We start from the raw sequence: 24,553 nt of genomic DNA on the forward strand, positions 1-24,553 counted from the left end.
CCCAGCTGATAATGCCATCATTGGTAATGTTTCCTTCCATCTCTCATATATGTGTGTGTATATACATACATACACACATACATACATACATACATACATACATACATACATACATATATATATATTTATATATATACACACATCTTGTAACATGTGATTTATAGGCATTAGAATGTAAGATGGGCTTGAATTGCTATTTTCTTTTTCTTTTCCTCAGTTCTTAGCATAGTTCCTGGTACATATAGTTAATATTTAATAAAGGGTTTTTTTTTAAATTACTGGGTTGTTGATTCCTTGTGCTTAGTTGTATGGGTGGGGTGAGGTGACTAGGCTATGTAATACATAACTGGGAGGACCACGTTGTCACAACTCCTTCTCCAGGCAGACATCAAGTTAGCGTTTGGGTAGGAAACAACACAGGCACAGAAGGGAAAGCATCTGAGGAGTTCTGCACCTGCCCCTACTATATCAGCATCCTGATCACATTCTAGTCTCACTTCTAAGCAATCCGTAATTTTCTAACAGTGGCAGATTAGGTGATATTGGTGGGTGACTTAAAGATCAAAGCAAAAATACAAATAATATGAATTGCATCTTCCAACATAATACTGCTGAATGATGGCTGTTGTTGACAAAGCAGAGCAATAGGAAATATCCAAGCATTCTGGCTCCTTCTTGTCCTTAGCTACACAGTTTCCATGCTATAGTAATAGAAAAGATGTAAGAAATAATTTAGTCCAATCCTTTCTTTTTACAGAGGAGGACACTGAGGCTTAAGAGGGTTAACTGACTTATCCAAGGTAACATAGCTACTTAGTGGCTATGTTGAGTCTGGAATTCAGATCTTGGAACTACTAGACTAGTCCTTTTTCCTTTGGTCACAAAATTTGATAACCAAATTATTCTAAGTTCACAAAACACTACCAACTACCAATTTGTTTCCATTTGTGTAAGACTGCAAAGGAAATGCCACATAACAGTCAAGGAAGCAAGGTTATACATGCTTTTTATTCCATATCTTAAGCCTGTCTATTTGTATATCCCAGAGTTTATTTCTATAGAAATATCTGATCTCTTTGAGAATCAAAGTTTGTAAATGGTGAATTTGAAATAAAAAATAAAGAACAAATTTTAACTATGAAGATATTTAAACGTTCTCAAAATGTGTTTTACAAAGAGCACTTTTCTTAAATTGGTACGCAAATAGCTTGCAATGTCTTGAACCGGTGACCCAGAGCAGTCCAAAAGACACTGCTGTCTTCTTAAGTTAAGGAACTGTGTGTAGGAAGACAGTATTCAAAGATACTTGATGGACTTCCCTTATGCAGTCTCTTCTGTGAGTGTATGATTCTAATACTCTGCAACTTAGGAAAGTAGACATTTTTAAAATGCATGAAATGAAGCACATAAAGGATAAATGAGTCCTCTGCTTTCATGTAGCAAAGCCAGGAATAGACTATGCAGTTTTTTACTCTCACCAGCTGAACTTGTGAATCAGAAAAGACACATGTGAGGAAACTTCAAAGAAAGCACACAGAATACAGCATACGGATTTTACAAAATGAGTTAATAATGGCTTTTCAGTTCTACTGTAAGTGAAGATGCTTGTCTGACTAATAGTTTTTTTTCTGTATCCGATTACATTGTCTATAAACGAGAATAATCATTTATGAGCTGTTTTTGAAAAAAAAAAAGAATACACTCCTAATCTCAACTCCTTTCAAGAAACAAAAGCAAAATCCAACATAGTGGATTGCAATCACACATTAGTCCCTATTACCACCATTACTCATGTAACCATTTTAGTTCGTCAAACTCAAACCATAACAATGATTTTGATCTTAATTTTCTTTCTTTAATTGGAAAAAAACAAAGTTCTTGATACTCATTTATTTTCATTTTAAAATGGCAGAGTAACAGAGAATATTGTTTTGTACTGTAACTGTGGGTGGTAACTGCACTTTCATCAGCACAGATTACAAATCCAGACATCAATCATAATTTTTTTTCAGACTAATGATACGATTTATTTATTGCATCTTGAAAATATGAGAAGGCTGGAAAAGAAGCTAGTGTTATTTCAAATAAAGTCATTCAAAAATATCATCTGAAAAAATGTCATGCACACAGTTATTTAAACAAGATACATTCAGCATGGTATTTTTAAACTTATTTGTTCTGATGATTCTGATGATAAACACATACAACTAGAATTAGATATAAGGTCCTATAGATAAAAATTATAGATTTATGCATATAGAGGCATATATGAAATTATATATGTAACATATGAATACATATGTGAAATTATATATACATATAATAAAATTTATATACATGAACATTTGTATACACCCAAATACTCCACTCATTGAAATGGATATTCTCTCCAACAATACACGTCACAATCTGTCTGCCCATCATGTGCCCATACATGCTGCTCTCATCCATCATGTCCTTCTATAACTTCACCAGATAGGGTTCATATATCACCTTTCTTGAGTTCTTTGACATCACAGTCAGTGAGTCAATAAACATTTATTAAGTACCTATTATGTGCCAGACAGCATGCTAAGCACTGAGGATACAAAGAACAGCAAAAGACAGCCCCTGCTTTCAGGGAGCTGCAGTTTAATGGAGCTATCAGTTATAATACCTCACTTTTCTCATGTTTTTTCAGTTGTTTTTCAGTTGTGTCTGACTCTACATCACACCATTTGACACCTTCTTGGCAAATATATTGGAATGGATCATCATTTTATCCTCCAGTTCATTTTAAAGATGAGGAAACTGAGTCAAATAGTGTTAAGTGATTTGGCCAGGGTTACACAGCTAGAGATAGTAAGTGTCCAAGGCCAGATTTGAACTTGGGAAGTTGAGTCTTCTGGACTCCAGGCCTGGTGTTCCATCCACTGTACTACCTAGCTGCCATGCTCATGGTTCCCTCCCTTTCCTCTTTCCCCACAGTCATACATTTCTTTGGTCTCTCACACACACACACACACACACACACACACACACACACACACACACACACACTCCATATTGGACAAACTAGTATAGGCCAGTTCACTGTACTATCATCTAATCTTGCTTCCTTCCCTTTGTAAATAAGAATAAGAGTCTGATCAAACACCTTACTTAAATCCTAATACACTATGCTATATTCCCATTATTTACCAGTCCACAAACATTAAAAGAAAAACAGGAAAAGAGGTTCATTTGGCATGAATTATTCCTAAATAACTTATGCTGATTCTTAAAGACCATTGTTTTCTTTTCATGGTGCTTACAAATACTATGTTTAATAATTCATTCCCAAATTTGGCTAGGGAGACATTAAGTTCTATTGTTTTGCTAGTTTTCAAAAATATCTAACAATTTCATCTGTCTTCAGTATTCTAGAAGTCAGCAAACATTAAGCATATTCTATATGAAAGGTTTTGCAAATAAAAAGAAAAAAATGAAAATAGTCCCTCCCCTTAAGGAAATTACATTTTTTTGGATTATCTTCTATTTTTCATAATTTTCTTGGGAGTCAAATAATTTTGTTATCACATGTGCATAGTCTTTCAGTCCCCAGAAATTTAATTTATCTGAAGAAGAAAATGTGAATCCATTTAAAGTAGCTATGTATTCTCTTACTTTTTCTTCACTTATCCTTAGTTCACTTACATATTTGTTTTACCCTATCTGGTCTAAATATTATTCTCCATGATGGGAAAAGAGTAAATTTTATAGTACTTATTTACAATGTTTTATAAGCTTTGTATCATTTTTTGGCTTTGTCTTTCTTCAAGTCAAGTCAAGAAAAATAGTAAGTGTTTACTGGGAATACAAATATAAGCCAGAAGAAAGACAGTGGAAAGAGAGCCCTTGCCCTGAAGAAGCTTGCATTCTAATGATGGAAGATAATATATTAAGGGATTAGAGGAAGCTAAATGTGGGGATGGAGGAGAGAAAGTCCAGAGAGTAAGGAGTTCAGAGGTGCAGCCTAGAGAGGAAGGAACCTGTGGTTGGCCTGAGTATCATCTTTAAAATGGTTGTACTGGAAGGAACCAGACAATCAGAGGAAGAGTCTAAGGATAGAATGAATATGTTCAAGCAAAAGAAAGCAATAAATTGGTCAGGTCTAAAAAATATGTTTCATTCTGTACCTCCAGTTTGTCACTTTTCTGCTGAGAGGTGGGAAGCATGCTTCATCATCAATTTCTATTAAGTTGTGCATGATTGATCATTACACTTATTAGAGTTCTTCAATCTTTCAAAATTAATTTCCTTGACAATGTGATAATTATATAAATTCTTCTCTTGGTTCTACTCATTTTACTCTGCATTAGTTCATCTAAAGCTTCCCAGCATTATTGGAATCCACCCTTTTAGTCATTTCTTATGATATGATAATATTCTATTATATTCATATATTGTAATTGTTCAGAAATTCTCCAGCTGCCAGGTTCCCACTTTGCCTCCAGCTCTTTGGGTCCATTTTCTCTTTATGTTACCTCTTTGGGTGTATATTTAGTAGTTATATCAGCAGGTATATCAGTAGTGTCATCAAAGCATATCCACACTTTAGGGGATTTTTCAGTATAGTTCCAAATTGCTTTCCATAATGGTTGGATCATTTCATAGCACTAACAGTATATTAGCGTGCCTGTCATTCCTCAGTGCTTCCAAAAGCTGTCATTTTCTTCTTTTTTTTTTTTTTTGGCATATTCCTATCCTTTACTATGTCCCAAAGTTCATCTGTTTCCTACTTAAACTTTCAAAGTAACTGGAGTTCTACTCCAGGTTTCTTCTATGTAGCATGATGCATTCCAGTATGAAACAGCCCCAATGATGAGAATAAAAAAAGTGCTTTGCTAAATCTTGGCTGATTCGAGTTCTCATCTCAGATACATATTCTAGGACAGCACATCTCCCCACGACAGATCTTCATATGTCACTTTTTAAATCCCTCAATGAGAATTCGCAAATCAGTTTGTTATAATGGAAATAGCATAGGACTGAGAGTTAGGAGGACTAGGTTCAGGGGTGTACTGAAGCCAGCTTGAACAGGTTGAAGAGAGTCAATTATTGAATTTTTGTTTCAAGTATCTATACATCACAAGTCAGTAACCACTACAAATCAGGGCTTAGTTTATTGTTTTGTTGATTTCTAGACTTAAGAAAGTGATGGAGAAAGTGTTAATAATGTAGATTAAACTTAAAAGTGTATAGACCAGAAGTTCCCTTCCCCCTAAGAGATGTGATTGTTAAACAGTTACTAGCATTCCATTGCCTAGGTTCTACTTCTTGCTCTGGAATTAACTAACTGTATGACCTCAGGAAAATCACTTACTCTCTTTGGTTCAGCTTCCTTGTCTATAAGACAAAGAAATTGGTCTCGATGATCTCTAATTCCTTCAGTCTTGGAAATTCTGTGATTCTGTGCTCAGTCACCTGGTGAACATCTTATTATCTCAGAGTTAATAACAGGATTCTAGAAACTTGCTGGTGCTTGTGAATCCTTTTGATTTTATGAAGCATGAGATACTATTTCTTCTTCCAAAGATCCAAATTTTCCCTCTAAGGGAGTAGCCTCCTGCTTGTTGTATAGTTTAGAATCATGGAGTCTCACATCAAGGTTTAGAAAGGGATCTGATAGGGCATGTAGTCCAACTCATAACTAACAAAGAATAGCCTCTAGAACAAAGATTCTTAGCCTGGAGTCCACAGATGCACAATGTACATGGATTTGGATGGGTTTGGGGAGGAGGGGAAGTTCAGTTTAATATAATTATTGGTTTCCTTTGTATTCCTATCTATTTTATTTTATACATTTGAAAACATGGTTCATAGCCTTCACCAGACTGCCACCTGGGATCCATTACACACACACACACACACACACACACACACACACACACACACACACAATTGTTGCTTAAGGACCCCTAATGTAAAGAATAGAGGGGTTTTTTTTATTATTAAATCCATTCTCCTCCTTTTCAAGCTAGGAGATCAGATTGTATTTATGGTACTATAATTAATGGTTCCTCAGGGAGGGAGATAAAAGACCCATATAGCCTCAGGTTATTAGGTGTCCTTCAAGTCCACACCTTTTTACCTCAAGTTTAACTATAGTCTGTTATGGTTCCCCTTTAAACTGTGATGATAACCTCCCTACTATCCACCAGACTTCTGTTCCCACAATTGAGTTACTAGCAAAACTATTTTTTGCATAGGTCTTATGTGTCTGTTAAACTAAGTATGAGATATTAACAGTAATTTGTTCCAGTAGTAGTCCAATTAAAGGGTTTCCTATTCTTCACCTAAGAGATGAGTAACACAGTAACAACTCTGAGAACTAAGGTTTTTTTTTTACTCATTTATGTTTTTGCGAAGTACTGTTTTTGCATAAAGCATATTGTATTGCTTCCCGTAGAGTTAAAATTGGAAGAGCGTAAGTCTGCCTTTGTGTCAAGATGCAAAATTTAGAGAGAACTTACAGCATTAGAAGTCTTTGTGAAGGTAGAAAAGCCAGAACTAAGCACCTAGTTGCCAAGAATAATTCTAGTACTGTGCCTAGAAGTCCTTTGTCCTTTTTTTTTTTAAGTCTTCACACAGCTCCCCTTGGTTGTCATTGTCTTCACTGGGTTGGCTGCTCAACTGGTTTCCCAAGATCTCTCTACAACTCAGCTCTCAGTTACCAGGGTTAGTTCTCTCTTGAGTCCATAGCTAGTTCTCTTCTGTTTTGCCAGGGATCTCATTCCTCAAAGCTGCTTCCTTGAACTCTTACCAAGTAATGAATCTCAAAGTACTGGATTGCGTTTTTTCCCTCTTGAAAAGTCAATGCTGAGAACCATGGCAAGTTGGAAGAGAAGGAAGAGGAAGAAATCCCTCCCCCTCTCTGCAGATATCTCTTCTATAGAATACTCCTGTACTCCTTCAAATTCCCTATGGCCTAGTTACATAAAGGAAGGGGAGAGGGGTGTAATTTGTTGCAGTTTTTTTTTCTTATCTGATACAGAGAAGTATGTATACATTGTAAGGGGATCTCATATGTATTAGCACTTTGTTGCTGCATTACCTCTGAAAAATTAAAGCATTAGACTCCATGACCTCATAGGTCCCTTCCAGCTGTAACTCTATGATCCTATGAATATTTCTTTCATGTCTCCACATTTCTTTGGCCATATCTATTCACTATGATGCTTGCTGTCAGCCAGCCTTGGTCATAGAATTCAAAATGGTAAAGTAATGCTCATTAGATATTTGTTTTTACTTACTGGCCATAAAAACCGTATTTCATGTCCCAACAGTAATGGACTTCATTAGCTCTTGTTCACAAAGATTAATGACACCCATTTCCCCCCCTGTGCTAGCCATTTTTTATTACTAGTCTAAGTGGGGGGAAATGTGATAAACTGTTCCTAAAACAAATAATACTGCTAACACTAAGCAGTTTTTGTTGAACCTTGGGTCCCTCAGGATGTGACCTCTGATTGCAATTTGCTCCTTACTAAAGGTAACAATAGAGCAAAAACCATATATTGTCCTAATTTACCCCTTTACTTTCCTCAGAAGTTTTCAGTAAACTTCATTCTTCTTGTTCTGATTATTTCTATTCATCTAGTCAATTTCTCATTCCACATAATTGTTATTGAAAAGAAACTATTTATGATAGAGAAATTTTTTTCAGGTTGGATAAGCAAAATCATTTTGAAAATTGAACTATCAAATGTATATTAATTAAAGTGAAATCTATAGATTGTCCTACTAGGTGCGATACATATTTGGTTGAGAAATGCATAATAATATAAATAATAGCATGACTACTAGAGTTACTATTTAATTAAAATAAATATTTTCTCAAAGTGAATGGTTTAATTCTAGCTCTATGTTGCTTACATTCTTCTTTTTTTTCCCCCCACAAAAAATGTTTTAGCTCCTGGTCAAGCTGTTACTGTGGTTACGCAAACTCTGGTTACTAAGGAAACTACCATCTCCAAACTAGAAATGCCATCTTCCTTGCTGTTGGAGGTACCAGCCCTAGCTGACTTCAACAAGGCGTGGACAGAGCTCACTGACTGGCTTTCCTTGCTTGATCGTGTGATAAAAACTCAGAGGGTGATGGTGGGTGATCTTGAAGACATCAATGACATGATCATCAAACAGAAGGTATGAAGAATAAAATATAAGAAGCTGACACAGATTTGCTGCTGTTGTTGTTAATGTTGTTGTTTTTCTTCAAGTTAATAGTGGGAACAGGACAGGTCACTATTGTGGATTATATATAATCAGTTTTTAGTCAGCCTTTCCTGTTAAACATCTCTTTCAGTTCCTTCCCAGACACTTCAACTCATCATGCCCTTTCTAGCTAGTGTTAATGTACTCAGGAGAAAAAAAAATAATAATTCTAATATTAGCTAAAGCAATGTGAAATTAGGAAGGAATATGTCAAAGAGAAGGAAAATAGCATTTCTAAGCACATCTAGCTGGATGGAGTTCAGTAAAAGAAATGTGTGTGGGGGGGTTCTGCCTAAATGATGCCAAATGACCCATTTGAAGTTTTTGCTTTTAAATGTTATTTTGGCACCATATAGTGAATTCCCAAACCAGATGTAAACAATCTAGGGCTTACCCACTAGTTTGGTTTATTGGTGGTACTTTTTTTCCTTTCCATTGCTAAGGATAATTGAGAGTTGGATATAAATATAAAAGAGGGAAATTACTTAAATTGTGAGTTATTTGAATTACTCTAGATTCAAAGATTTGAATTTATACAGCAGTAATGTCTTCCCAAAAAGAGATTCGTAAACATTGTATTTCTCAGACTTATAGAACCGATTTTTTCCCAGAATTACTGTTGAAAAGAAATGTAAGAAAGTGATGATTGTGGTGTTCACATATTTAAAATACATATACAATATTTCTTTTATAATCTTAGGTGCTTAGGTAAAGTATTTCTGAAAGCCTTATATGTTGTCATTATGCTGCCCATAAAGATCTCAAGCCCATGAAAGGAGAAAGCAAAAAGTTGTACTGAAACACTGAACTGCTGCTAAACAATTCTCTGAAAATAAAAGGTGCAAAAAATTTAGAAATGATATTAAAGAAAGTTTAAAAAATAGTCAGCAATTATGTAACACTAAAAGTGATTTTTATAGTATGTATAATTTAATTAGGTTCCAAATAAAATATTACAGTTTTTATGTAATCACTTGAGTTTTCATAAACAGATTTTTAGTAGTGTCATTATTTTTTTTCTGGTGTAAATAAGCTGTCACCCAGGTAATGGAATAATCCTAGCTTTACTTCTCCATCAAAATTGATATGATAGCACTGAGGGGAAGAATTGTATATTACTTCACTAACCTAATTAATTTTTATGACATCATTGAAATTTTTATTTGTAAATGTTCATATTTATGTTAGGGTTTTAATATGCATTTTCATGCATGCATCTCATTATTTCTAGGATAAATGTAACATATTACACAAAAGGAATTATATATTTGCGAATCACTAAGCATTAAATACTTACTATATACCAAGTACTATACCAGCCACTGAGGATAGAAAGGATATAACAAAATTGTCCCTGACCTCAAGAAGCTTATATTCTAGTAGGAATAAATGACATGTGCCCAGACAAGGCAATATAAAATATAGACCAAGTACAAATGAAGTGTTGTGGGGAAGAGAGAAGTGCCAACATTTGGAGTACTCCTCCTGGTAGTGCTTGAGCTGAGCTCTGAAGGAGTTGAGTGATTCTGAAAGGTGGCAATTAGGTGGAAGAGCAAGCATGGGAGGAAAGCTTGTGCAAAGTCTTGGAGAAAAGAGATGGGATGCTATGTGTAAGGACCAACAATGGGCCAGTTTGGATGAAATGTGGAGTGTGTGAAGATGAATGATATATAATAACGCTGGAAAAGTAGGCTGGTGTCAGATTTTTAAGGGTTTTCAGTGCCAAGCAGGAGTCTGTATTTCCTTTGGATGTTTTTGGATGGGGAGGCACTTGGTCACATCTGTACTTTGGGAGTGTAGATTGGCATTTGAGTGGAGGATGAATTTGATAGAGGAGTAATTTCAGGTTGGAAACTGATGGAGAGGCTAATTGTAATAGTCCAGGTGAGAGCTAATGATGGCCTATAATAGGGGGATTGTATGAATAGAAAAAAGTAAAGCTAAAATCAGTACTTTGTGGAATGGTGGAAAGAGTGCTAGATTAAGAGCGGAAGGACCTGGGTTGAAATCCTGACTTAGCCATGAACAACTTATGTGATCTTGGGTAAATCATTTCACTTCTCTGATCCTAAGCTCTTCACCTTTAAAATGAGATATGTAGGGTAAATGACCTCTAAGGACCTTTCAGATCTAAGTCTTTGACCCTTTGTTTGGATTTCAGGGTTAGAAGAAGGAAGAATCAAGGTGACAAACCTATATGATAGGGTGATAGGGCCTTCCACAGCAACAGGGGAATTAGGAAAAGGAGTGAGTTTAGGGGAGAGATAATGGGTTCTCCTGTGGATATGCTGAGGTATGATGTGCCCACTGTGCATCCATTTGGAAATGTCCAATAGGAAATTAGTGATGCAGGACTGGAGATATAAGTGAAGCTAGGATGGCTGGATGGATAGACTGGAGGTGTCTCCTTACAGATGTGAACCCATGGGAGCTGATGAGATCACCAGAGAAACAGTATGGCAAACAAAAAGAAGAAGGCACTAGAGAGACCCAACCATATTTAAGGAGTAGATAGAACACTGAACTTGGGATCAGGAAAGTCTGAGTTCAAATCCATCCCCAGATACTAACTAGTTGTGTGGCCCTGGCAAGGCCTCTGTTTGCCTCAGTTTCCTCCTCTGTAAAATGGGAACATTGGAGTACCTACCTCCCAGGGTTGTTGTGAAGATCAAATGAAATAATATTTGTAAAGCACTTAGCCCAGTGCCAGGCACATAGCAAATGCTATAGAAATGATATTAATATTAGAAGCAGCTAGGCAGCTCAGTGGCTAGAGCACACAGGGTCTGGAGTCAGGAAGACCTGAGTTCAAATGTGGACTCAGATACTTGCTAGCTATGTGACTTTGGACAAGTCACTTAACCTTTATTTGTTTTAATCCCTTGGAGAAGGAAATGGTAAACCATTCTAGATTCTTTGCAACGAAAACCCCGTGGACAAATATTGGCATGCTATAGTCCACAGGGTCATGAAAAGTCAAACACAACTGAATAATAACATTATTGTTATTGCCATTATCATGATCCAACAAAGGAAAGTGAGGAGGAGTCAGGTAGGAAGAGAAGCAAGAGAGAGTCTTCTCACAAAATCTCAGCGAGGAAAGAAGGTCGAGGAGAAGAGATTGGTCAATAGTGTCAAATTTAGCAAAAAGGTCAAGAAGAATAAGAACTGTAAAAAGGCTGTTGGATTTGTCGAGTAAAAAAGATCATTGGTACTTTAGAGACAGCAGTTTTAATTTAGTGATAATGTCAGAAGTCAGATTTCAGAAGTTTAAGACATGAGTGGAAGCAGAGTATTATAAAAATAATTGTAGTAAGTGAAAAAAAAATGAAAATAAATTCTACCTGATCACATTTCTTTCTCCTAGAAGAGTTACTTAATGACAAAGCAGGGGAGAGATACTTTTGAAAAAAATATATAATTTATTTTGTAAAGTGTAGAGTACACATACATTACCTCAGTTATATGTCTACACCCATCTATAAAGATTTAAAAAAATGTTTCTCCCCTGCATTGTCATCTAAATTCTAAAGGCTGACCCTGAAAGCATTAGACAACCAAAGCTAGTTCAATAAATATGCACACCTAGGCTTCTAGGTGGAACAGTGATTAGAACACCGGAACTCAGTCAGGAAAACATGGGTTCAAAAGTGACCTCAAATACTACTGTGGGTCAGTCACAACCTCATTTTCCTCATCTGTAAAATGGGGATAGCATCTACCTTCCAGGGAAGCTGTGAGGATAAAACGAGAATATGTGTAAAATTCTTTACAAACCTTAAAGCAAACCATAAATTGTAGCGACTATGATGACTTCTAAATCCTGGGAAGTCCTCATTTCCTTTTTTGTGATTTTTTTTTATTATTGTAAGCGAATTTTCTGCCTTTTCCCACCTGCTGCCCTTGTTCTCAATAAGATATTTCAATAGTATGATTAGTAATTGCATCTTGCATTTTTATAATGCTTTAGGCTTTGGAAAGTATGCATTACACCTAGTTGATTTTCAAAACAATTTGTGTTTTATATTCATTTTATAAATGAGGCACAGCAAGTTCCCTGTGCCCAGAAACACAGAGACAGGGCAGCAATCCAGGTTTCCCAATTGGTGCTGCTCGTGATGCCATGCGACCACCTCCTTGGAGACACCAAGGCTGGAATGATGTATAAATTATCTTAGTGGTTAACATGAAATCCCCAGTCTCCCTTCTTTCTTGCTAGGTAGCAAGAATACTAACTAGCATTTGCATAGCACTTTTCATATGTCATCTCATTTGATTCTCACAATGACCTGCAAAGTCAGGATGCTATATTTATTCCCATTTTATAGATAAGGAAGCTGAAGGTGAAAAAGGTTAAATAATTTGGCCATTGTCACATGGATAGTAAGTGTGGAAGGCAGGATTTGAACTCAGGTCTTCCTGATTCCTAAACCTGTGTTCTATCCACTACTGTGCCTCGCTGCCTCCCACATTATTTCACAAATTCCTCAGTGTATAACAGTGCCCAGTTCAAAATCCTTTCTTTCATATTAAACCTTCACCTCTGAGCAAGTCATTCCCTCCAGCAATAAAATTATCTTATTAATGACTAAAATTCATATTTCTGTAGTTCTTTAAGGCTTGCAGTCTTCTTCACATCCACTTTGAATAGCAACCAGATATTGGCTCCATTTTACAGATGAGGAAACTGAAACTCAGGTGCTCAAACTATTTTTGCCTATGCTCAAACAAAGCCAGAATATGACCATAGTTCTAGTCCAAAGCTCTTTCTACTCCACTCCATTAAAGTGTTCATGAGGAGGTAGGGAGTATAAGAGGAGGGTAGAATAGTGGGTATTATTACTGCTGGTGTTCAGTAGGACAAACCAAAAACAGATGTCTCTGTGTGTATTATGTATTATATATATAACAAATATATAGAATGTGTATATACATACTTACATAATGCATACATATATAATACATATATTTACAATATATGCAAGCACATATCTATGCTTGTGCATGCATAGATATACACACATATATATGTATACACTCACATATACATGAAACAGTCATCCCTCAACATTCTCGATATTTTCACAGGTTTAGGGGAGCAAGACCCCTGAGAATGTGAAAAATTGGGAATAACTTTAGACCCCACCCTAAACCTTTAGTTTCAATGGTTTGATCATATTTATTTAACACACAAAAAAAGTAAAATAACACACTGCACCCATAAAAATGTTGTAGTTTCTACGTGAAAGAGTTTAGTATCTTGCACACAATGCAGTCTTTATAGCTGCTGGTGCAGTAGCAGCAGCAACTGCTTCACAGATTTCCTTCTACAAAAAGCTCACTATCCAAGGATTGCTGCAGGAGAAAATCATTTGACTGAGTCTGGATGGTAGAGCAATAAAGGGGAGGCTTTCCCAAAGGGATTGTGTATTTGTGTAGCCCGTAGTTCTTTATCGCAACTGAAACTTTTAACAAAATTTAGCTGTTTATAATAAATTTATGTATGTATGCTTACGGTAGTAAATGATAAAAATAGATTAATAATATACAGTATTTATGACTTTTTTTTTAGTTTACTTACCTACACCATACTCTGTGATTTTTCTCAGTATGCGGCAAATCTCCAAAAATTCCCATTTAATTATCAGTGGCCAACCTGCCAATGATCAAAACTGAAAATGTGAAGCCCACAGATATCAAGTGTATACAGATATATGTATACATATATACACATATATAATAAACACATATGTGTTATATGTATACATATATAATTGAGTTAATTTCTAGCTGAAATTAAGGTTTGAAATAATAATAGCATTTTAAGGTTTGCAAAGCACTTTCCACATGTTCTCATTTGGTCCAATAAGAATCACGTGAGGAAGATGCTGTTATTATCCCTATTTTACATAAGAGAAGACTGAGGCACAGAGACAGCTTAAGTGATTTGCCAAGGGTCACACAACTTGGAGGTTTCTGAGGTAAAATTGAACTCATCTTCCTAACTCCAACTGTAGCACTCTATCCTGAGTCGTGTAACCTCCTCATAAAGAATATGAAGTTAATCCAAAATAAAATATTTTATTTCCTTTAGTTTTGGAAAATGGACACCAAAAACTTAAACCACTTTAATAAAGTTATAAGACAAATGTATCTTTTGTGTAGTAAGTGCTTGATTCAATTATTTATTGGTTATGATGAATTGATTGAGATCTCTTAGGGAAGTATCATTCATAACAGAAAGAAGAGTGTACAAATGTTCCCTGACTGCTTAAATTTCATTACCACAGCCTCTGCAAAGCCTCTGAACCTTAGCAAAATTATCCAGGGGTGTAATCAGTAATTGTGCTCATGAAAAACTTAGTTTTTCTGTGCTTGAATGGTTTTAAAGCCACAGACACTCTATAATTGAAAGACTGCCCCCAGAAAACCTCTTTAGGGTATAAGGACATGCTAATTAAATAAACCAACCTCCATAATCACCTTTGAATCTTTCATTTCAAAAGATTGTATATAAATATATGTAGTTAAAAGTTTATTTTCTCTTCTAGGAAAATTCTTACTTTCAGAAAATGAAAAGCTAATACCATTTTAAATGAGTTATTTTATTCAGTGAATTATATTAAGAACCTAACGAGAAATTTTCTCTATGGAATATCTCAGGACTTCCTTGAGTATGGAAAGAAAAAAAAATGCCTCTAGGCTTTATGTAAGACTATAGAATATAGGGTGTTATACTCAGAGTAGATGTCTCCAAGATGACCCTCCTCCTACCTAATTGGTGAAAAAGTTTTTACCATGAACATCCAATATGTATGTATGTAGCTATCTCTAAGTTATATATTTGGCTTACTGTACTAACAATCATATACATTTACAGCTTAAAAGTAGAAGTTAAAAAGTTGTCAGGTATGAGGGACAAATTGAGATACATTTTCAGACATAGTCAATGTCAGGATTTGTTTTATTCAACTATACCTATTTGCTACAATGGAAGGTTTTATTTTTTTTAATGAAACAGGGGAGATAGAAGGGAGAGGGAGAAAAGTTATAGGTATGCCAAAAAAAAATTTAAAAGGAAGGTCATTGTAATATATTTTTTAAGTACAGAAAAGTTCAGGAGACAAACAGCGTAGCTTTAAAACCAAAATTGAGTTTATTATATTCTTTTTAAAATGCATGGTTTCACATATAGTCCTCTCTGTTTTACATATCTGGAATTGCTTGTATTTGATAATATATGTCAAGTTAAAAAAAGTTAAGTAAAAAAGGGAGGATGAAATAAATATTAATAATAATTATTCCTAAAATCTAGAGGGATCCACTGGACCTTGTTGGGTGTAGGAGAAGCATGATTAGACCTGTGTTTTAGGAAAATCACTTGTGGGGAATGGATTGGAGAAAAAGGACATTTGAGGCAAGGGAACTAATTAAGAGGCTTTTGCAATTGTCCAGGCAAGAGGTGATCGGGGCCTTATCTAGCTGTAAATAGAGAAAAGGGGGTAGAGGTGAGAGATACTATGGAGGTAGACAAGATTTAGCCATTAGTGTGGAGCTGAAGATAACATTGAAGTTGTGAACCAGGGTGACTGGAAGGATGGTGGTGCCCTTGACTGAATTTGGAAAATTTTGAGGAAGAGGTTTGTAATTAGGGAGAAAAATAACATAATAACATCTGCATCCAAACTAACTCATTAGTGTGACTCACTCTGTCCCATCCAAAAGGAAAAGGGTAGAGTAGGGCCTCTTAGTAATGTGGGGGTACGCCCACACCCACAAGGTGATCTATTCTAGGTGATCTAGGGGAGAGCAAGAAGATGTAGTGGGGTGGAGTAATTTGCCCAATGACTGCTGACTTCGATGCCTGAGTAAGTCATTTAGGATACAGTTGCTCTGAGAAGCTACCGTAAGTCTCAGAATTATTAGTACTGGAGAAAACAGTTGTGTTGGAGTCCAGCCACGTGACTGGTTATCTTAGGGAGGGTGGGATAGAACCCAGTTTTTTTTACATTCCAACTGATTAATCACACATTCCTTGGTGTTAGGCTATGCTCCAGATTTTGTAGACCCTAGCTCCAGAATGAATGGGCTAACCTTTCTCTAACATCTCTATTTAATGACATTCTTCAAACTCCTATTGAATTCTAGAAGAATTCAGACTTTAATATTTATAAATTGCTTCTTTAAAAAAAAAGCACCTGAAATTTACAACTAAATTATCTTTTATAAGTTTAAAGTTAACCCTTAAAGAGAGTGTTTATTGTCTCATAGGTTATTATACCTCAAATCCAGGTAATTAACATCAATTTCTATTTGAATATGGTTATATTAATTAACCAGCTTTACCTTCCTAGCATACGGACAATTGAAATTTTAAAAAAGAATGTAACAAACAATCCAAACAATCATACTTTTAAAAAAATAATAAACTGGTAAAAGTGAAGAATAAAGATATCATCAAATTACCAATTACCTATCTGACCATTTTAAAGGTGGGCAAAATTTAGAGCCAGATTTAGAGTAATGCAAATGCATATGTACAATTTAGTGTTTTTGTCACTAAACTTTCAGATTTACCAATCACTATCTGGCATGCATTTTATAAAGAAATAATGTTCAAGATTTCAGGTGTTGGAAAATGAACTACTTGTAGCTTTATTATGAGCCAATACTGCTAATTTCCTTAGTAAATGAACATTATCTGTGACTGCTTTCTGTCCATCTCAGGAAAGACCTTGGTCATATTATTCTACACTCATGTCAGTTCACTATGGTTTTTTTTTAACCTTCTCTTTGAATAAGAACTGCTCTAGACAGCTTTATTTTTCAGTCAGAAAAGAGAGTCGTAAACTACCCTATGTGTCTGCAAAGCCACAATTCTTTTAACTTTTCTTTTTTTCAATTACTTCTTTCTATTTTCTCCCTCATTTTTAAAGCTCAAACTTTGTAATTTTCACCAAAATGTTAAAGATTATCCTTTAGCCAGTTCAGTGCATTTTAATTCATTCCTCCCGCTTTTTAAAGATGCTATTCTTTTTGTCCTCTTCCTTTAAAAAAAAACTTTAACACACACTAAGTAAAGCAGTTTTCAGAAAGACATTGTTTTCTCACACTGTGAAGGGTCTTGGGAAAATGTATTTATTAGTGGGAATTTTAAGTATCTTGTTAGGACAGTGGAAGGGAGGGGTGGATCTTTTTTTTAATCATGTATTCAGCATCCTTTAAATTATATCTAGCTACCTACTCTCATAGCCTTAGGAAATTCTGATTCATAGAAATGACACATCTCATACTTTGATATGATACTTCTCTGCTTATTTCTCTCTTTCCATCACTGTCTTAAAAAAAAATCAAATTAAATCCAAATGCTGGAGAATCAAATTATCCCCCCCCCTTATTATCTGAAGAAGATATGGGCTCTGCCTACACAATACCAAATACCTGAGTACTACTGAAAAATTAAATTACCTGAATATATAGAAGTTTGTTTCCCCTACAAAATAATGGATATCCGGATATTTGGAAACGTTGAAATAATCAGCTAAATTTTTCTTATTTATCTTTATGTATTAGAATCATATTCTATCTTAGCCTAATATTCTTCCATTTCCAGTCTTAGTTTCTGTGCATGTAAAGCAGGTTTTCACTGATAATAGAAGTTATTCTAGTGATCAATTGTCACTTTTCCTTTGAAAAGGTCTCTGCAGATAAAAATAGGCCTATTCTCCAAACTGACTGCTACTTAACTGAAATTCCCCCATTAGAAATTAACTATTTTGTATTAAAACAGAACATTTTAAGAAGTTCTCTATTGAAATGAAAATACCTGGAGAAATACAAAGCACTGTTATTTGAACAATTAATATTCTTAAAGGGTACTATTTTTCATAGTAGTACTTTACCAGATTTCTAAGATAACAGCCAACTCCAGAGAATGTGTACCTGAGGTTCTATATTTTTATTTTTATTTTTATTTTTCTTAGGCAGTTGGGATGGGTCACACAGCTAGTAAGTATCAAGTGTTTGGTCAGAGGCTAGATTTGAACTCAGATCCTCCTGACTTCAGGGCCGGTCCTCTATCCACTGAGTCACCTGGCTGCCTCTGAACCTAGGGTTCTAATACATAGAGTGGGTAAATGAAAGGAGATTACCAATAAGGGAGATTATAGGAATCAAAAGCTAAGCTTGTCAGTGGTTTACTAGTAAATGTTTAACAACTGACTCTCCAATAAAAAAAATAATGTACAAATGACATATTTCAAAGTTCCTTCTGTACTGTTAACATTTTCTTCATCACTTTCTTAAGTCTAAATAACTAATGAAACAATAAATCAAGTCCTAATGTGTAGCATTGCTTATTTCCAAGCTGTAAATACACATTCATCTTGAAATTTTAACAATCAGCACTCAAAAGCCAGTTCAAGTTGGCTCCAGCTTACTCATTAGGTCAATTTCAAATTTTTATTGATGTCCTTAAACCTATAATGAAATTCTCCTAGGGAATGCACCCAGTACAACTATATCTAGGATAGTGATCTATGAATTTACTCTGAGATTTCTTTCCATATGTTATTTTTTTCAATGTGCCCTAAGGTTTGTGTAATTAATTATGAAATTTAGAATCTACAAACCTTATGAGGAAAAGCAGAACATCATTTCTTGTGACATTTTAAAAGATAAGAAAAGTAAACTGAAATATTTGTTTTCAGTTTCTTCTAAATCAAGAGAAAGATAATGGAGTATAAAAATATGAAAAGAAGACTTAACATTCATGAAAATAATATTATATTTTGGCCATTAATTTATTACTTAATTATTTCTGTTGAACCTATTTTTGTCAGTGGATGATACCTCAAAATGAATTAGCTTTCAATAAGAAGAATAAGTTATAAAAGTGAAATACAATTTTACAATAATATAGTTGTTGTTCCCCCCCAAAAAAAAAAACCATAGACAATCTGGAATAGTAAGTAATCAGTTGTGCTTTATTTTCCTTTTTTAAAACAATGTGCTTTATAAATAACTCTGTTCCTTTCAATATAGTCTTATATTTCTTATGGGCTGAAGTAAATATAAATAACTACTCTTCTAAACATGGCTTCCATCTCTCTTTCATACTGCGTATTGGGGAAGAAGGAATGTAAATTGCTAAGTAATCACACTGATATCCATAAGCTTCCAGAAAAAAATGAAACTGCCATATTGCTTTGCTTAGATCAGTGATTAAGGTATTAAGAAAAGTTGTTGAAATTGAGGGCACATCAATCAGTTTGAATCATAGAATCATAACTCTAGAGTGAAAGGAATCCCAGAGGTCATCTAGTCCGACCTTCTCATTTTATAAGGAAGAAAAGTGATTTGTTGAAGATCATGCAGGTAGAAAGCAGAATAGTTGTTTATTGTAATTCTGTTGAGATATTCTTCTCTCCAAAGTACAGAATTTGTCAAGTGGTTCTATTAGCTACATAGAAAATTTATTAAGTACTTTCCATGTCAGGCACTTTGGTGTATACTGATTTTACAAAAAAAAAAATAGGACAATCACTTCTGTCATTGGAGGGATTTCAATTCAGTCATTTTTCAATCATATTCTGACTCTTCATGACCCTATTTGGGGTTTTCTTGGCAGAGATACTGGAGTGGTTTGTCATTTCCATTTCCAGCTCATTTTACAGATGAGGAAATTGAGGCAAACAGTGTTAAGTGACTTGCCCAGGGTCACACAGCTATTAAGTATCTGAGGCCAGATTTTAACTCAGGAAGATGTGAGTCTTGCTAACTTCAGACCCAGCACTCTGTTGAGCCACCTAGCTGCCCAGGATTTAGGGATGTGATACATATTAAGACCTTAGCTCCTCGCAGTATTCACTTCAACCCAATATCAGTGTGCTGTTAATTCTTTCTAAAACTATGTCTTTTGTTTATTTTTCTTCTAGTACAATAACTATTATGGGTTGAATGGAGCTTTTCTTTAGGGTACTGATTTTTTCAAAAAGTTATTTGGGGTCCTGAAGTACCCTAAGTATCTGTTCCACCTATGTGTTAGCCTATCACTTGGACTTTCTAAAACACTGCATTCAATTTAGCCCTGTTACCTTTGCCATAACTAAGATGCCAAATAACTTGGGCTTTAGGGGAACGCTGAAGACACAGTCCTTCGGAAGACAGAAGTAATAGTGATTAGCACCTAGTTTTTGTTTGTTTATTTAGTTTAGATCTGGGCTTATATTTGTGTAGGTAACTCCCGGTGGGGAAATTCCTTCTACCTGTACAGATTGGCAGTTCTGCAATTTATAAAGAGATAGGATTAGAGCAATGAGAGAATGAGTGACTTATACTCAGGGTCACAAAGTCAGTATCTATCTGTATTTTCTGAACTCAAGACTAGTTAGTATGAATCATTTGTTAAAATAGGAAGTTATTAGCTAGGCGTGAGCTCCTCTCCTGTCCTGCCCTGATCTCTCTCCTCTTCCCCCATCAAATAGTCTTCACACCAGTGCTGCAGTGTCTTCTCTTTTGCCTCTCAGGTATAGGTAAACATATTCACACACACACACACACACACACACACACACACACACACACACACACATTTACTTAACTGAGAGAAGGTTTGTACTACTTCTTCTGGACACAATTTGTGGTACTTGTCTCAAATACAAAAATGCCTAGTTGTGGCCCTACCTACTTCATGGAGTAATACTATATTCTGAAAGGAAATCGTTTTTATTTTACAATCACAGGATATGCTAAGCAGCAGTTTGATTAAAAAAAGTTTAAGAGTTATTCAGTTATCATAGTGTACCAGATCAGGAAATTTTAGGTTCACATCCAAGCTGCCACTTCGTAGCCACATGATCTTGGACAAGCAATTTAATTTCTCTGAATGCCTATTTTTCGTCTGTAAAATGATGGCCATAATACTTGGGCATCTAGGTGGTGCAGTAGATAGAAACCCAGGCCTGGAGTCAAGAAGACCTGTTCAAATCTGAGTTCAAATCTGAACTCAGACACTTAGCAACTCTGTGACCCTGGGCAAGTACTTAACCCTGTTTGTCTCAGTTTCCTCATCTATAAAATGAGTTAGAGAAGGAAATGGCCAACCACTTTAGTATTTTTGCTAAGAAAATCCCCAAAAGGGGTCACAAAGAGTCAGAGAGGACTGAAAATTACTAAATAGCAACAACAAATACCTGAAGACTGTATCTCAGAATTGTTACAAAGCATAAATGGAATAAAACAAATGAGGCATTTTGAGAATTTTAAAATGCCTGGTCAACTCCAGTCATCATTCATTAACAAGTCTACCTCACATGCATATTAAGTATATCCAAGTCACCACATTGCATTTGAATTTTTTGAAAATAAACTTATCATAAAATTATAAGCATTGGTGAAGATTAATATTGACTATCGGTTTGGAAATGTTAGTGGTAAAGAGATCATACTTGTACTGGCAAACAAGAAATTGCTGTTCCAAAGATGTCAAGAGATTATGTAGCACTTTCTTCTCTCTTTAACCTATTCTCCCTCACTGAATATGATTCTGACCGTTATACATGAGCTCCTATGACAGGTAAATTCAATGCCAATAAATGACAAATCAAGAATATTGTGGCAGGAGATAAAGAGCCATCTTCAGGAGCCAGGAAGATCTGGGTTTAAATCTGGTCCCTGATACATACTGTTTGTGTTCCCCTTGGCAAATCACTTAACCTCTTAGTGCCTACAATCAACTTTCTCATTGCTTATTAAAGAAGTTGATGATATACATTGGTCAAAATAAATAAATAAAAGTTTAATCAATGGGATTTCTTTTTTTTTAAGACAAATTGCATAATGTAGCACTTTCTGGTTAAAAAAACAGCACTTTTACTTGTGTTATATCAGTTGATACTAACAATAAATATGTGAAATAGATAATGAAATATGCCCATTTTACAGATAAACAGCATCCAAAAGGTGTGACCCAAGGTCAACATTGTAAGTTAATGATAGAACTAGAATAGAAAAAATCTTGCCCATTAGTTCAGTGCTTTTTCCACTAAACCACATAAGCCAGACTAGCATTATTATTCTAATATTGCCTTCACCCTGAAATTAGAAATGAGCTGATTTTTCTATGTTTTTCAGCTATAAATATTAAAAATATATGTTAAGTATTTTTAAACATACTTTTCCTTCTTAGGTAACCTAAGACAAATAATATTTAATCATAAATATCCACAGGGAATGATTTGTTTTGATGAATGAATAAGCCCCTTACCTTCTCTTCTACAATTTTGGGTCATATATTTCTGTAAATCCTACAGAGGGTCAACCCAACACATCAGTGTCCTTCATCTTGCTCTTTGGGTACCTCAGCAGTCACACAAAGATTCAAGCATTTCAGGGTTCTGCAAACTGGAAAGAGAATGTTCTCAACACTTAGAGAGGCATTTGCTCTAGATTCAATGTCTCATATTATTTTCACAGATGGTTATGTGGACGTTTCTGTCTTGTACATCTTTAACTTTTCCCTCTGCTCTGATTCAACAGAAGTCCCTTACCCTATTATTTTAAAGTAAATGGTGAGAGAATGTCACTCTGTAAAGCAAATATTAATTTTAAATGATTAGATAGAGCTACATGTTGGCAATCTTAATAATTATTCTTGGTGAAAAATGATGGACACTTGAAAAACTGATTAACCACGAGAGCTATTTTTACAGAACAAATAAATTGAAGTCTCAAATCAGATATGAATCACAAGTGACAAAGGAGGGATTTGCTGCTATTGTTTTTTCTATCCTTTCCAGGTAATGAATAGGCCAGAATGAGTAGATTCTTTTATGCTATTGTTTTCCAAATATGTCAGGAAATGCAGATTTTCTGATAGATGATGGTTCTCAAGTAGATAGAGTTCACACATTTTGATAAGACTGAGGTTTGGGCTAATTAACTCTGCTGATAGGTTAGCGTATTAGGTAGAGTGCTAGGTTTAGAATCAGGAAGCTCTAGGTTCAAGTTACACTTCTCGCCTGTCTCTAATACTTCATGTCTATGTAACTATAGATAAATCCCCCCCATCTCTCTAAGCCACAGTTTCCTCATGTGTAATATTTTGGCATGAGACTCCATGACCTCTAAGGTCCTTTCCTGCTCTGTATCTATCATCTTCTGTACAAAGCCAGTATTTATGATTTTGTAGATGAAATAAACCCTTATTTATCTAGGAAATTGAATTTTTCCTTCCTAAGAAGTCATTTTGATTGGATGAAATCAAGATTTAGTTGAAACATTTTTATTTTTAATATTTTAATTTTTTCCAATTACATTTAAAAACAATTTTTACATTTTTTACAATTTTGAGTTCCAAATTCCCTCCCCTCCCCCTTCATTGATAAGACAAGCAATTTGATATAGGTACATGTGCAGTCATACAAAATTTCCATATTAGTTTCCATATTATTTCCATATTAGTCATGTTGTGAAAGAAAACACAGAACAAAAAAACCCAAGAGAGATAGAGAAAGTTTTAAAAAAATGCTTCAAGCTGCATTCAAGACTCCAGTTTCTTTGGAGGTAGATAGAATTTTTCATCATAAGTCCTTTTAAATGGATAACTTGTCCTGAACAGTGGTCACCTTCACCTTCTCTTAGAATGCCAGATAAACAACCTAGGGCCATGAAATAAATGTAGAGCAAATACTAAGGCACAAATCCCTAGAGGATATGAGATCCTCTTGAAAATAAAAGAGACTCTCCTTCCTCTCAGTTCTGCCTTCATAAGGATATAGGAAGGAAATAAAGTTAGATTACATTATAATTCCTTTCTTCCTTCCTTCCTTATTTCTTCTCTCCCTCCGTCCTTCCTCAAATACCTAAAATACTGGAACAAAACTGCTTACTTTTTAATATATATCAGGAGTCCTTAAGCTGTGTTCACAGACAGATTTCAGAGGGTTCATGAACTTGGATGAAAGGGAAAAAAAGTACCATTATTTTTACTAACCTCTAAGCAAAATTTAGCATTTCCTTCATTTATAAATGTAAGAGAGAAAATATCATTCTGAAAAGTGGTCTATCCGACTTCCAAAGAATTCCATGAAACAACAAAAAAAATTAAGAACCTCCGATAATGGTTTAAAAAATAGTATGCCCATGAATTAGATCTTGTTTGTGCTTAAAAAATAGATCCCCGTCTTATAATAATGATAATAGCCAACGTGTTTATAACACCTACTATGTGCCAGGCATTGTGCTAAGTGCCTTACAAAATGTTATTTTGATTGATCCTCACAACAACAACCCTGAGACATAGGTGCTTTTATTATCT

The 24,553-nt window shown here is 35.0% G+C and overlaps 1 protein-coding gene across 1 annotated transcript in view; it reads left to right on the forward strand.

The window, feature by feature from the left end:
• The window catches only part of DMD (dystrophin), a 1,828,382-nt gene that overhangs the window by 1,092,351 nt on the left and 711,478 nt on the right, over positions 1-24,553 (forward strand). The window contains 1 exon segment of the mRNA XM_078146592.1: positions 7,934-8,166. Within this exon segment, the coding sequence (XP_078002718.1) occupies positions 7,934-8,166 (233 nt within the window).

The sequence above is a fragment of the Phascolarctos cinereus genome, unplaced genomic scaffold (assembly GCF_003287225.1).
Source record: "Phascolarctos cinereus isolate Bilbo 61053 unplaced genomic scaffold, phaCin_HiC Scaffold_726;HRSCAF=1367, whole genome shotgun sequence".
Taxonomy (NCBI): Eukaryota; Metazoa; Chordata; class Mammalia; order Diprotodontia; family Phascolarctidae; genus Phascolarctos; species Phascolarctos cinereus.